The sequence below is a fragment of the Mauremys mutica genome, chromosome 4, assembly GCF_020497125.1.
Source record: "Mauremys mutica isolate MM-2020 ecotype Southern chromosome 4, ASM2049712v1, whole genome shotgun sequence".
Classification (NCBI taxonomy): domain Eukaryota; kingdom Metazoa; phylum Chordata; order Testudines; family Geoemydidae; genus Mauremys; species Mauremys mutica.
Window position 1 is genome coordinate 138501129 of NC_059075.1, and position 12179 is coordinate 138513307.

General features: G+C 51.2%; 1 protein-coding gene across 1 annotated transcript; it reads right to left on the reverse strand.

Moving 5' to 3' along the window:
- Positions 1 to 1239: 1239 nt before the first annotated feature.
- Positions 1240 to 11646, reverse strand: LOC123367880 (Krueppel-like factor 15). The gene is made up of 3 exons (XM_045012183.1): positions 11403 to 11646; positions 6625 to 7709; positions 1240 to 3061 (listed from the first exon to the last, which is right to left on the reverse strand). The coding sequence occupies exons 2-3, from the start codon at positions 7581 to 7583 to the stop codon at positions 2890 to 2892; spliced, it is 1131 nt and encodes a 376-aa protein (XP_044868118.1). The 5' UTR covers positions 7584 to 7709; positions 11403 to 11646; the 3' UTR covers positions 1240 to 2889.
- Positions 11647 to 12179: the final 533 nt, after the last annotated feature.

Below are 12179 nucleotides of genomic sequence, written 5' to 3' on the forward strand. Positions count from 1 at the left end.
TGGTTCATGACAGGGGTTCCTAGGTGCTACCACAATACAAGTCAGAGTAAGAAGTAACGTACCAGGAACTGGATCCCTTTGAGAGCATTGATGCCAGAGGGCCACACTGTCAGGGAATGGGCCCCAGTGGGATAGCTCAGTGGTTTGAGCAGTGGCCTGCTAAACTCAGGGTTGTGAGTTCAATCCTTGAGGGGGCCACTTAGGGATCTGGGGCAAAAATCAGCACTTGGTCCTGCTAGTGAAGGCAGGGGGCTGGATTGAATGACCTGTTGGGGTCCCTTCCAGCTCTAGGAGAGAGAGGTGTATCTCCATGTATTTGCGGGAGGGATAGCTCAGTGGTTTGAGCTAAACCCAGGGTTGTGAGCTCAATCCTTGAGGGGGCCATTTAGGGATCGGCCCTGCTTTGAGCAGGAGGTTGGACTAGATAACTCCTGAGATCCCTTCCAACCCTGATATTCCATGAACTGCTTAGCAGTGTCATGCCTCTTCGCTGCACAAGCACCCCAGGATAGTCTGTGCCCAGCTTATAAAGGACACAAGGGCCCTCAACCATGCCAGTTCCTTCTCCTGTAGCTACACTGAAATTCTATCCCTGAAACTGCTGCCAACAGCAATCAATCACTATTACCAGGAAGTCACAACCTCCAGCAGCAAATGTTCCTAAATCCTGGCGATAACCCCACTTCACACTTGTTTTCAGTACCCATTTATCCTTCAGAAATACTCGGAAAGCAGCAATACACAGCACAGGGCGAGTGTCACATCATTTTCCCCATGGCTTTTGTATCGATGTCAGGTTTTGTTAGTTTTTTTATTTCTTTTTTTATGCAGGAAATTAACAAAAGGAAAATCCTAAAGTTCCCTATGAATTACCCCCCCCCCCCAGTTTTTTGTAAACAAGAATAAAATTGGTAAAGATTTTTTTTTTGAAAACTAAAAAAATACTAAAAGAAAAAAAAGTTGGTTTTTTCCCCCTTCCATTTTGTGTTGGGGAAAAAAAATCAGAAGCTTCCAACCAAAACAGAAGTTTTCTACAACAGCATTTGTTGGGATTGCGAAGCCATTTTTTGTGGAAAAACACGACAAAACAAAACAGCTTAGTCCAGCTGTACTTTGTGTGTTCCAGTCACTGGAACACCCTGAGGTGCCACACGCATATGGCCAAGCTGGTCACTTGCCCCCTCCTCAATCAGGTAGCACTGTGCAAGGGCATTTTCCCTTTCTGCAGAACAGACACTCCCCTTCTCCTTTCCCAGCAGTACCCTTCACTTCTGAATTCATTTCCCTTCCCAAAGCTCTCCCCCTTCCCATACTTCCCCCAATGATGCACTCTGAATTTGCTGCTCTCATCTTCTCCCGGGGAATCAGACCTGCACCACACTTCCCAATGGCTCCACCACACAATTCGGCACATCAGTGTCATGCTGAACAATAGGGAAGGTCAGAGCGGCCTACAGCTTCAGTCACTATGGGATGACCAGACACACTATTCTACTGTCCCATTAACACGCTAGTCAGGGTGCTGCTGAAAGTATGTTACAGGCACTTTAATACAAAAGAGGGACTATTGTAACAGATTATTACAAAGGTAATTGTGTTTTTTTGACAGCAGAGTTGTAACTATAAACCTGAGAACAGATACCAACAGAAATGACAGACCAACCCTTCAGCTGGGGTGCCATGAAGACCTGCCCGTTGTTTTTAGAGTCATTGTACCATTAGTAGGTGCAGCCGTTCCCCTGCCCTTCCCAGCCTCAGGGATGGGTGCAATGCCTGCAGAGGCCGCGGCTGGAGCAGAGGGGTCACCAATGCTGGGCCTGGGGGCCACACTAGCAACCTGCCAGAAGCCTGAGAGTTGCACGTGATTTGTACACAGAGGAACAGGATGCAGACACCCTGATCTCTGACACGGAGGGGCAGCCCGCAGACTTCAGGCACCAGCATGCCATGCTCCAGCTCCACCTCAGCAGAACATGGGTGGCAGGGAGGCTGCATTTTAGGACTCCACAAGCAGCTAGCAGGCTCCTTGCTCGTTAGGACACGCCGTACCCACCTAGCCGTTTGCCACGTACAACTGAAAACAGAGTAAGTGCATCAGCATCACCTTCCCAGGGACATCTCGGGAGTTCACCTTGGCACTGTACATGATTAACAAAGAATATTTAACAGAGCAGACATCAGCCTAGTCAATCCTGCAGACATCAGTGATGAGCAGCGCACACTGGAGGGGGGAGGGATCAGAGACAGGGGCATGTCAGGAGGCAGTCCGTTTCCATACCCACTGTACAATCTGTACGCGAGGACAATCCGTTTCCATACCCACTGTACAATCTGTACGCGAGGGCATCTCTAGCCAAGTCTCCAAGTACAGGTCGTCTTCAGCTCAGGCAGGAGGAAGTATCCCTTCTGGCTCCCCCCACTAGGTGGCTGCCCATGGATGGCTGGGACATTGGTCTGACTTGCAGCCCCCATAGCAGGGAGGATATACAAGCAGCAAGTCAGGATGCTGGCTGAGGAAGAAGTGCTATTAACCCATTAGCTCCCACTCCAACTCGTATCAGGCAGACATTACAGCGACAGAAGCATTTGAATTACCTAGACAGACACCACCTATTAACTCACCAAAGCCCTTTGATGAAGCCATCCTCCCACGCATGTCCCTAATTAGCTCAGGTGCCCATCATGTGCATTTACAAGTGGCACAGTAGTATAGGAGACAAGTCCTGACCGTAAGGCATCCATGGGTAGAGGTAGACTTGGGATTTTCTCCAGTCTGTACAAAAAAGAAAATTATTTTCCCCTGTGAACAAAAAAACACCCCTTCGTGTTCGGTTCAGTATCCAGCTCTGCTGGATTGCACCCCAATTCCGCAAGGCAGGGAGGAAAGGGTTAACTGCTACCGCTGCCTTGAGCTGTCCGGCTGCGCTGGCCCCTGTGGATCTTCATGTGTTTGGATAGGTGGTCACTGCGGGCAAACTTCTTTTCGCAGGTCAGACACTGGTAGGGCTTGACGCCAGAGTGGGAACGCTTGTGGCGCGAGAGCTCATCCGACCGGGAAAACCTGCCGGGAGAAGGGAAGCACGTTGGGTTCTTTTGGCTGCACATTTACTACTAGCTAACCTACGAGAGGATTGTCATTCCCTGAGGTCACCAGGGCCAAGCCAGGAAACAGAGCAGAAGAGGATTGTAGGAACTAGGAAGGGGTAAGAAGGAAGGCCTGGGGGTAGGGCATGGCACTGGACTGAGACTCAGGACATCTGGGATAAATTCCCACCTCTGCCACAGACTCCCCACATGACCTTGGGCAAGTCCCTTAGTCTCTAATGGCATGCCTACATCAGAAATGCTACAGTGGCACATCTGTAGTGTAGAAACTTATTACAGCGAGGGGGTTCTTCTGTTACTATTGTAAATCTCTCTCTCCATGAGGTGGCAACTGCATTGATGGAAGAACTTTTCCATTTACCTAGTGGTGCCTACACTGGGACTTAGATCAGCTTAAATACATCACAGGGCATGCAATTTTTCCACAGCCCTGAGCAATATAGTTAAGCCAACCTAACTTTGTAGCACAGACCAGCCCTCAGCTCCCCATCTGTAAAATGGGGATTATACACCCCTGTGAGAGAACTGGTGAGTGTGAGATGCTGGACTACTACTGTGATGAGGATCAGATAAGCACCTCGAGAGACAGAAATAGCAAACACCAAAGGGGTTGAATGAAAACATCTTCTTGGCCAAAGTAATACTTGGCATTTGCACAGTGCTTTCCACCTAAGAGCTCTACAGACGTCAATGAAACCTCAGCTCCCTTGTGAAATATAATCCCCATAAAGGCATAGGTGTGAGTGCAGCTTGCCTGAAGTCCACGTACTACAGATTTCCCAGTTCCTCCTTTCACAACTACAGCACATAGCCTGGCATTTCCCCCTTTTGCCGCCGGGCCAAGTGATCCCTGGTGTAATTTCAATCAGGGACATGGGCGGTTTGGCACCAGAGATGAATTTGGGCAGTTGTCTCCGTTTTGTGGCTGGGAACAAGGCCACAGTAGCAGCCAGTTAGGATGGGCTGCCCTGTCTCTGCTCTCCTCCCAGACCCGGCTCATTAGAAAGAACCCCAGACACACAGTACTGTTGCCATTGAGTGTCTCCAAAGAGATGCCCCCACACAGCCATCCCCACGGCAGGTGACTAGGATGCTTCCCTTGTTCAGAAGCAGCTCTCCCCTCAAAGAGCCTAGAAACCCCTGGAGACTGGATGACACCGACCGGGAATGAGGTACAGTGCTTCGCACCTCTAGGCCACCGCTTCAGAGCCAGACCAGGGCAGTAGTGACCGAAAGCCAGTCCTTGCCCTCTGGCAGCAGTTCAGTGGCCGGGCTGACTTTAGCAGTCTCACTACAATTCCCTATGGCCACACCGTCAAGCCTCCCCTACAACTGGCCCTAGTTACTCCCTTGCTGGAAGCGTTGGCTGAAAGGCTGAATGGAGTCAGGGACAACGAGCTGCCCCTCAGGCTTGGAAGCAGTCGCTCCAGGGCAGGGTAGAGGCACAGTGCTATGGGGACACTTGCTCTGTAAAAAGGACTCTGGGGCTGCCAGGCCAGTCTTTCACAAAGGTTTCCCCCCCCCCCCGTGGTACAGGCTCAAAGCAGGCTTTCCCACACATTCCCAGCAGCGAGTCCCAGCCCTGAGCCAGTGGGACACTTCCAGGAGCTCACTCTCCATTACCCACTCAATCCCTGGCTTCCCTATAAAGAGCAGCATTGGTTTGTCTGACAGGGGACACTGGCTCCCCCCTAAACTGTGACAGGAATTCATTTCTCAAATGATCAAGAGCCAGCAGGAGGCAGCAGCTTCCCATCACTATCAGCCTTTGCTACATTCCAATCTGGGGGACAGACATCCGCTCCTCCTGGGACCGGTTTAAATAGCGAACTCCACGTGCGAAGGCTGCATACACCAGTTTCACAGTTCTAGACTGGAAGTTTCCATCCTGCGGCATGTTAGTGAAAGATCTAGATACTCACATTGCCCTCGGCCACTATGGTACCTGGATAGATCCATCTACTCAGCTCCTTAATTCCACATATGACATCGATCAGCTTAACCTCTCACGAAAGCTCTTTAAGTGCATTCAAATCCCTGCCCAATTTCTCCAGCACCCTTTTTCCTCCACCCTAAATGGGGCACACAGGAATCCAAATCCTCAGGCACCATCAGCATGAAGGTCTGCTCAGAACTGGACTTTCACCAGTTTGGGTTTAGCAGTATCTGCATTACAAAGCCTCAGAACTGATGTGATATCACTGTGATGCTTCATGTTTACAAATATAACTGGAGAACACCCAACAAGGAGTATGGGAGAGGATCTACTCCCTATTCTAGCTCACACGTATGGTAGAAGCATTAGACAGAAGGGCTTTTCCATATGGCTGAAACATACTAAAAGAATGTGGACCAAGAAGCTTTAGTTACACTCAGGCTCACTACGATAGTATTTCAGTTCACATCTGATACAGTAAAATGCTGCACCTGTGGGTCTGTTCACAACTAACACTGCAGAAATTCAACAGATCCCAAGGCAGTCTCTCCAGACCTTCCAGGAGAAACACTGGCTTATTTTCTAGCCTAGCCATGAGCAGCAAATTCATCAGGATTTTTTTTTTTTTTTTTTTTTAAAAACACTGAGCGATTTGATTTACAAGTTCCTGAGGAAAGCAATGGGCGATCCAATAGAGGAGACACTTATAAGTGGACCAGTTATAGGAAGCAAGCTCTGGAAACAATCCTGCACTGGCCAGGGAATAGACTAGGAGTAACATTTTCAAACACACCTGAGTGACTTAAGAGCCAAACCATTTAAATCACTTTCAATGGGACTTAGGTGTTTTTGAAAGTTTAACCTAAATGTCCTGAGAGGTCTTTCTCACCCCCTTCCCAGCCCTCCTCAAAGCTCTGCTTTCTATAATTCACTGTAAAAACTGAATCCCAGAACAAGGGCAGGTTACTTCTAATTAAAACTCTCCTGCTGCATTAAAAGGTACAATCTCAATTAAAACACAGTCAGCATATGAACAGCTGGGGGAAGCCGAGGCCTGAAAATTTACACTTGGAAGTCTTGGATTTGCTATATATTTAGTCCAGAACCCAGTGCCAAAAAACATTGCTAGACTGAAGGAACAGTGAGGTTTTAGAATCGGCTCTCTCGAGCATTAGAGCTAGCAGAGGATGCTGCGTACCTTTGAAGAGCAGACAATGCTAGCTATCTAAAGGGACAAGACACCTGCTGAGTCAATCTTGCAAACACACAGGAAGGAAGCAAGAAGATAAGCAGAACTGTGTGATTTTCAAAAAGGGATCACAATCTGCCAGGGCCAGACAGGACAGATTTCCAAGGGCTCAGCACCCACAGCTCTAAGCATGCTAGATGCTGAGCTCTTCTGAAAACCTCGTCCTGAGTGCGGGTACTGAGCACTTGAAAAAAAGCAGGCCCTACCAGACTGCTGCTAGTCTTTAAACACACATGCACAGGCCAGATCCTGCAGGAGGCAGTCAATGGCTTGGCTGCCTGGCAGCCAGTGGAAAGGCGACCTCAGCACCAGGCTTCTCCACTTGCACACCCACCTCCAGCCGCAGTTGGGCCAGGAGCAGGTGTAGGGCTTCTCTCCAGTGTGGCGCCGGAAGTGCGCTTTGAGGTGGGAGCTCTTGGTGTACATCTTGCTGCAGCCAGGGTGCGTGCACTTGTGGACCCGGATGACAGATGGGGAGACCTTCTGGAACTTGGGGGCAGCCTCAACCCCTCTCAGACTCCCCAGTGCCGCCGGCCTCAGAGCGATGGGCAGGGGGGCTATTTTGACGTACTTTTGGTCCAAGACAGTCACGGGGGGCTGGGCAGCCTGAGGGACAAGGGTCAGGCTTTGACTCTGCACACTGACCACCAACTGGGCCACCCTGATGCCGTCCACAGCGCTCTGTGGTGGGGGGCTCCCACTGTTCATTTGGACAGGCTGGATCTGGAGGATAACAGGGATGCTCCCAATACCCACTGTCAGGCCCACAGCACCGGCTACCCCCCCAGCCTCAGCAGAGCTCAATACACCCCCTTCCAGAGCCAGCCTGGGGGTAGGCTGCTCTCCAGGGCTCCCCAGGTTGATCTCCGACTTGATCTCCAGCTTCCCCCTGACGGGCTGTTTCTCACTCAGCTCGTCCTTGAGGAGCTCCATCTTCTCCTTCAGGAACTCCTCAATCTCCTCAAGGGTGGGGGTGAAATCTCTGGAGAGGTCATTGCAGAAGTCGGGCAGTTTCAGATGAGCTTCATAGAGGGTGGCTTGGGATTTCTCACCTTCTTTCTTCACCTTGGACACCAGGAGGTGGGCGTCTTGCGAAGGGCAGCTGCCATGGCGAAGGAGAAGGCTGCAGCCATCCTGAGGGTTGGACGCTCCTGCGTCACAGTCTTCTGGCAGAACGGCAGACGGCATCTTTGTCTTATGAGCATCAGCCTTGCTGTCTAGCCAAGAGGCACCAGCTGGGGGGGTGAGGGGATCCAAAGCAGGGAGCAACTCGCTGCAATTTAGAGAGACCATTTGTTGTCCAGCGTCCCTTCTGCACGGAAAGACGTTAAACTGACTAGGTAGGAAGCCTGTGTAACAATTCAGCTGGGCAGCAGTACGGCTGGTAGTCCTGATATTGCCGGGAAAGTGTTAGCCCACCTGCAAAGGAGCGACACCAAGGAGATTATTTACCAGTGCAAACAACTAGGAACAATTCGATTACAAACAAGCCACTGTTGGGGGGGGGGGGGGGGTTGTTTTTAAATTGCTCTGTTGTTCAAACACACATCCCAGTTATTCTCTACCTAAATGGTCTACAGAGAACCGAATTGTCATGTGATGTAGGGTTTCTTCCTTGTTTCCATAATTTGCATTAGCAGCCACCTTCACACATATGAAACACTTTCCTGATATCACTCTTCTGGTTCAACAATCACTGCAGTTGCCAGAGGGATGGTTTGCAATAGCACATGGGAGGGGAAGTGGTTTGCATAGGCCTGACTAGGAGGAAGAGGTGATTCATGAGATAAAATCCAAGATATAATTAAAAAGGAGCAAGGAGAGAGTGAGAGAGAGAAAAGAAGCCCAGACTAGAGCCATTTGCGAGCTCTTAGCTTCCTGTGAGTAAGCAAATACATGGGATTCCTTCCGAGCTCTCCAAACCAGTTGTGCCAGTCCTTGCTAGCACCATCTCCCCAGGTTCCTTATTGTCCGGAAAGGCAGATTCTGAGGAGCTTTCCAGTTGTAGCAAGCCCGGCCTTACAAATAAAAAAGCACCTGACTTAGTTCATGATCTGCCAAGGGCAAAACGTAGGACAAAGACCCTAAAATTGCTCAAGGCCTTTCGCAACATGGTTCATAACCTGTCCTTGGTACGACTTTGCATCTCTTGCCCGGACGGTTCACAACGAACAGACGCCAACACCGGGTGTATGTGAGGCAAAAGGTGACATTGGGCCATATCAGTCTCACTCCATCTTCAGATCTCTGTGCTGGGCTTCCAGCTTTCTTCCCACATGAAGATGAGGAGTTTGAACTCAAAGGCTCTGCTCCCCTTTCATCTCTTCCCCCCCTCCCCTGCCACTTCCCCTCCGCCACTTCTCAATCCCGATACTTCCCTCTCCATCATGCCTCAGATCTACTCCTTTCAGGCTGCTGGCTATATTTACAACAGCCTCCCCATCTCTGCACACCATGCACCTTCCTTATCCTCCTTCCCCTCTCCCCTTAAAAGCCAGTTCTTCCCTGAAATCTGCCAGCACTGCTCTCCTCTGGGAGACAGCAGGGACCAGGTTGCAAAGTCTGGGTGAGCTGACTTGTTCTTGAACCCCGCACTAACAAGACAGACAGCTGAGCAGCATAGTCGTAGGGGGGTCCAGCCATTAGAGCACTAGACTGGGACTCGGGAGACCCGCGTTCAATTCCCTGCTCCGCCAGACTCCCTGTGAGATCTTGGACAAGTCATTTCATCTCTCTGTGCCTCACTTCCCCTTAGCATGGCCCTACTTCACAGGAATGTTGTGAGGCCAAACAAAGAAAGTCATAAGATGCTCAGATCAATGAGGCCAAGTACTTAAGACAGACACGCTCTGGATTTGCCAGGTATCAATGACAGCATCTTGCCTACTGGAAGCATTTTTTAGATTGTACAGGTTTAACTAAAATTTACAGCATCAATCTACATGGATGACAACATTCGAGAGTTATTAACAGACATGTCATGTATAAAACGCAGAGCCAGCTTTCACCAAGCGTATCGCTGGACTAGGTTAGCTCTTTAGACATTAGTTTGTGTTTCTATAGCATCTTTGGTTTGCAGTGTTGTTGGAGCCACGTTGGTCCCAGGATATTAGAGACAACACGGGTGAAGTAATACTGCTGGTGAGAGAGAAGCTCTTCAGGAAGAGCTCTGTGTAGCTGAAAGCTTGTCTCTCTCACCAACAGTAGTCGTCCAATAAAAGATATTCCCTCCCCCACCTTGTCTCTCTACAGCACCTTTTGTTATGGGAGGATCTAAAAGCATTTTAAGTCTCCCAATGACCCTGGGAAGTAGGTAAATATGCTGAATTCACAGAGAGGCAGCCAAGGCACAAAGAGGTAAAGTGACTTGCCGAAGGTCACACAACGGGCAAGAGCTGGGAACAGAACCCAGAAGTCCCCACTTCCAACCTCCTGCACTAGTCAGTACAGCGCATTCCCACCCCTTCTTTTTAAAGGATCAAAATGGCAAGTGACTCAACTCTTGGGGGCAAGGACTGTAATTTACTAGGTTTGAACAGGGTCTAGCGCAATGGGACCTCTGAGCTACTGCAAAATAAATGATCAATAATTATGATGCTACAGCATTTGCACCATCATCATCAGTGACCAGATACCATGAAAACTGCAGATACAGAAATGCCCCACAGATAATAGTCAAGGGCTAGTGAGCATGCACAGGCGTTAGCATTCAAAAGCTGCTCTACAAAAATGAGAGCAAGGAGATAACCGCTCCCAGGTAGAATGGGTCCACAAAACAGATTAGACTAACTTGAGGCAAAGGAAAATGATGATTGAAATATGGGACCGCGACTCAGATCTGGATTCTATCCCTGGCTCTGCTACACACGTCCTGTGTGATCTTGCAAGTCCCTTTGCTCTCTGCACCTCAGTGATCTCTGACAAATCACTTCTCTCTCTCTGCCTCAGTTCGCCCCTCTGTGCAAGGGAGCTAATAAAACTGCCCTACCTCACTCGCAAGGTGTTACCAGGCTAAGGAGTGGCTTTTAAAGTGCTCCCAGACCCTGGGATGAGAGGCAGAGGGTTGTTAGCAGTAAAGCGCTGGCTGTGGGAGTACAACTGTGTGCCCCATGGATCTCTGGTGATTCCCGGGAGCTGGAGTCTCACATGATTTAGTTGCAGGCTCCATATGCTGCTGAGAGTTCACGGGACTGCAAGAGCACGCTGTAAACCGACTTAGTGCCATACCCCTGCTTACCACGCAACTTCCCCGCTTACTCTAGCCACCATCATTCATGGCCAGATGAGGCCCCGCCCTCCCACCGGGCACTCCTGATTGGCCAGCTCTTCTGTCAACCAACCGGTCTGGGGGTTTGTGATAGGGCACCTCCCCCTGCAAGCCGGGGGAGACCGGACTGAATTACACTCCCCACGTGACGCAGCCAAGTACACAGCAGCCATTCAGCCTGGGAAACTCGTCTGGGCTTCAGCCTGTCAAGCGCGGGGCGCCTTTAAAGCCCAGCCCGGGGGGGGGGCTCTGCACGAGAAGACTTGGCGTGTCTCGGCCCGCAAACCACCCCCCCCCCCCGCACTGAGACCCCGGGAACGCTCCTTCCGCTGCCCAGCGCTGGGGATTCCCCTGCTCAGAGCAGGAGTCTCTCCGCAGCCCGCCCCGTGTGAACGCAGCCAGCCCGCACTCCGCGCCCGGCTCCCCTTCCCACCGAGCGCGCCGGAACAGGCCCCCGGGGAGCGCAGCTGGGCAGAGCCACGCACGTGGCGACTTCGTTTCCCTCCCCTCGCCGCGCAGACGGGGGCTTCCCCCACCGCCGGGGGTGGGGGTGAGCGCTCGGGTCTAGTGGGCGGAGGGGCCGCCGCCGCCTGTCTCCCTTGCTGGATTAGGGAGGCTCCGGGGGGGGGGGGAGAACACGGTCAAGTCGCCGAGGACAAGCGGAGCCCGCCCACTTCTCCTGCGGGGAATAGGGACTTCAGGGGAGTTACTTTTCCCTCCAAGCCACCGCGCTGGAAGAAGGGAAAACATCAGCATCCCCCATCCCCTCCCTTCGCCCCCCAAACCGGGCCGGGCAGCCCCCCGCCCCGCACGAGGCGCCCCCTTCCCGGCTCCGCTCCTCTTACCAGCCGGCTGCCCCCTTCCATGCTGGCACCTCCAGCTCCGCTCGCTCACATGACCCGAGGGAAGCTCCAGCCGGAGCCGCCGCCCCGCCCCGCCGAGGGCTCGGCTCGGTCCCCGCAGCCCCATTGGTGCGCGGCCGCTGGGGCTCGCCTGGCCCGCAGCCGGAGGGAGCAGCATGTGCGCAGCGGAGCCGGGACACGCCTCTGTCCTGAGCCCCGCTCACTATAGCTGAGGGGAGGAGGGGAGGCGTTTCTCGAGGGGTATTTAATAAAAATAGGGTCATTACGGGGTCATCACCCCGGTAATTAATGGGGGGGGTCTAATAACTAATGATCACCTTTAATAATTAAGGGCTGCAGAACAATCATCGCATGATTAGAAGTTTAGCAATCCCAGCAGTTGACGATTAATTCACAATTCAGAGATAATAGTGAATAACCACCAGCAGTTAATTGTAATTAAGGGATGCAGCAATGCCACTAAGGGACAATAATGAAGACGTTAATTAAGGAATACTGGATAATTAAGGATAATAATATGGACCTCAAGTACTGAGTCTTTATCTGCCAATAAGGAACGGTGGGGACAGTGAAAGGCCAGATTTGCAAAAGTATAAAGGTGCTGATCAGCATGTGGTGTAATTTTCAAAAGCACCTACAGTGCCTAATGCCCACTTTAAATGCCACTGGGCACTTAGCTGCATTTTTAGGCACCTAAAATACCTTTAAAAATCTGGCCTCAGGTGTGTGGGACAAAGGCTGTTCCAGGGAGTCACAATC

Excerpts from the sequence above, each read along its gene's own strand:
- LOC123367880 (XM_045012183.1), bottom strand. The coding sequence starts at position 7,583 with ATGGTCTCTCTAAATTGCAGCGAGTTGCTCCCTGCTTTGGATCCCCTC. Across the intron at positions 3,062-6,624 it reads TGGCCCAACTGCGGCTGGAG|GTTTTCCCGGTCGGATGAGC; the intron begins GTGGGTGTGCAA and ends TTCTCCCGGCAG.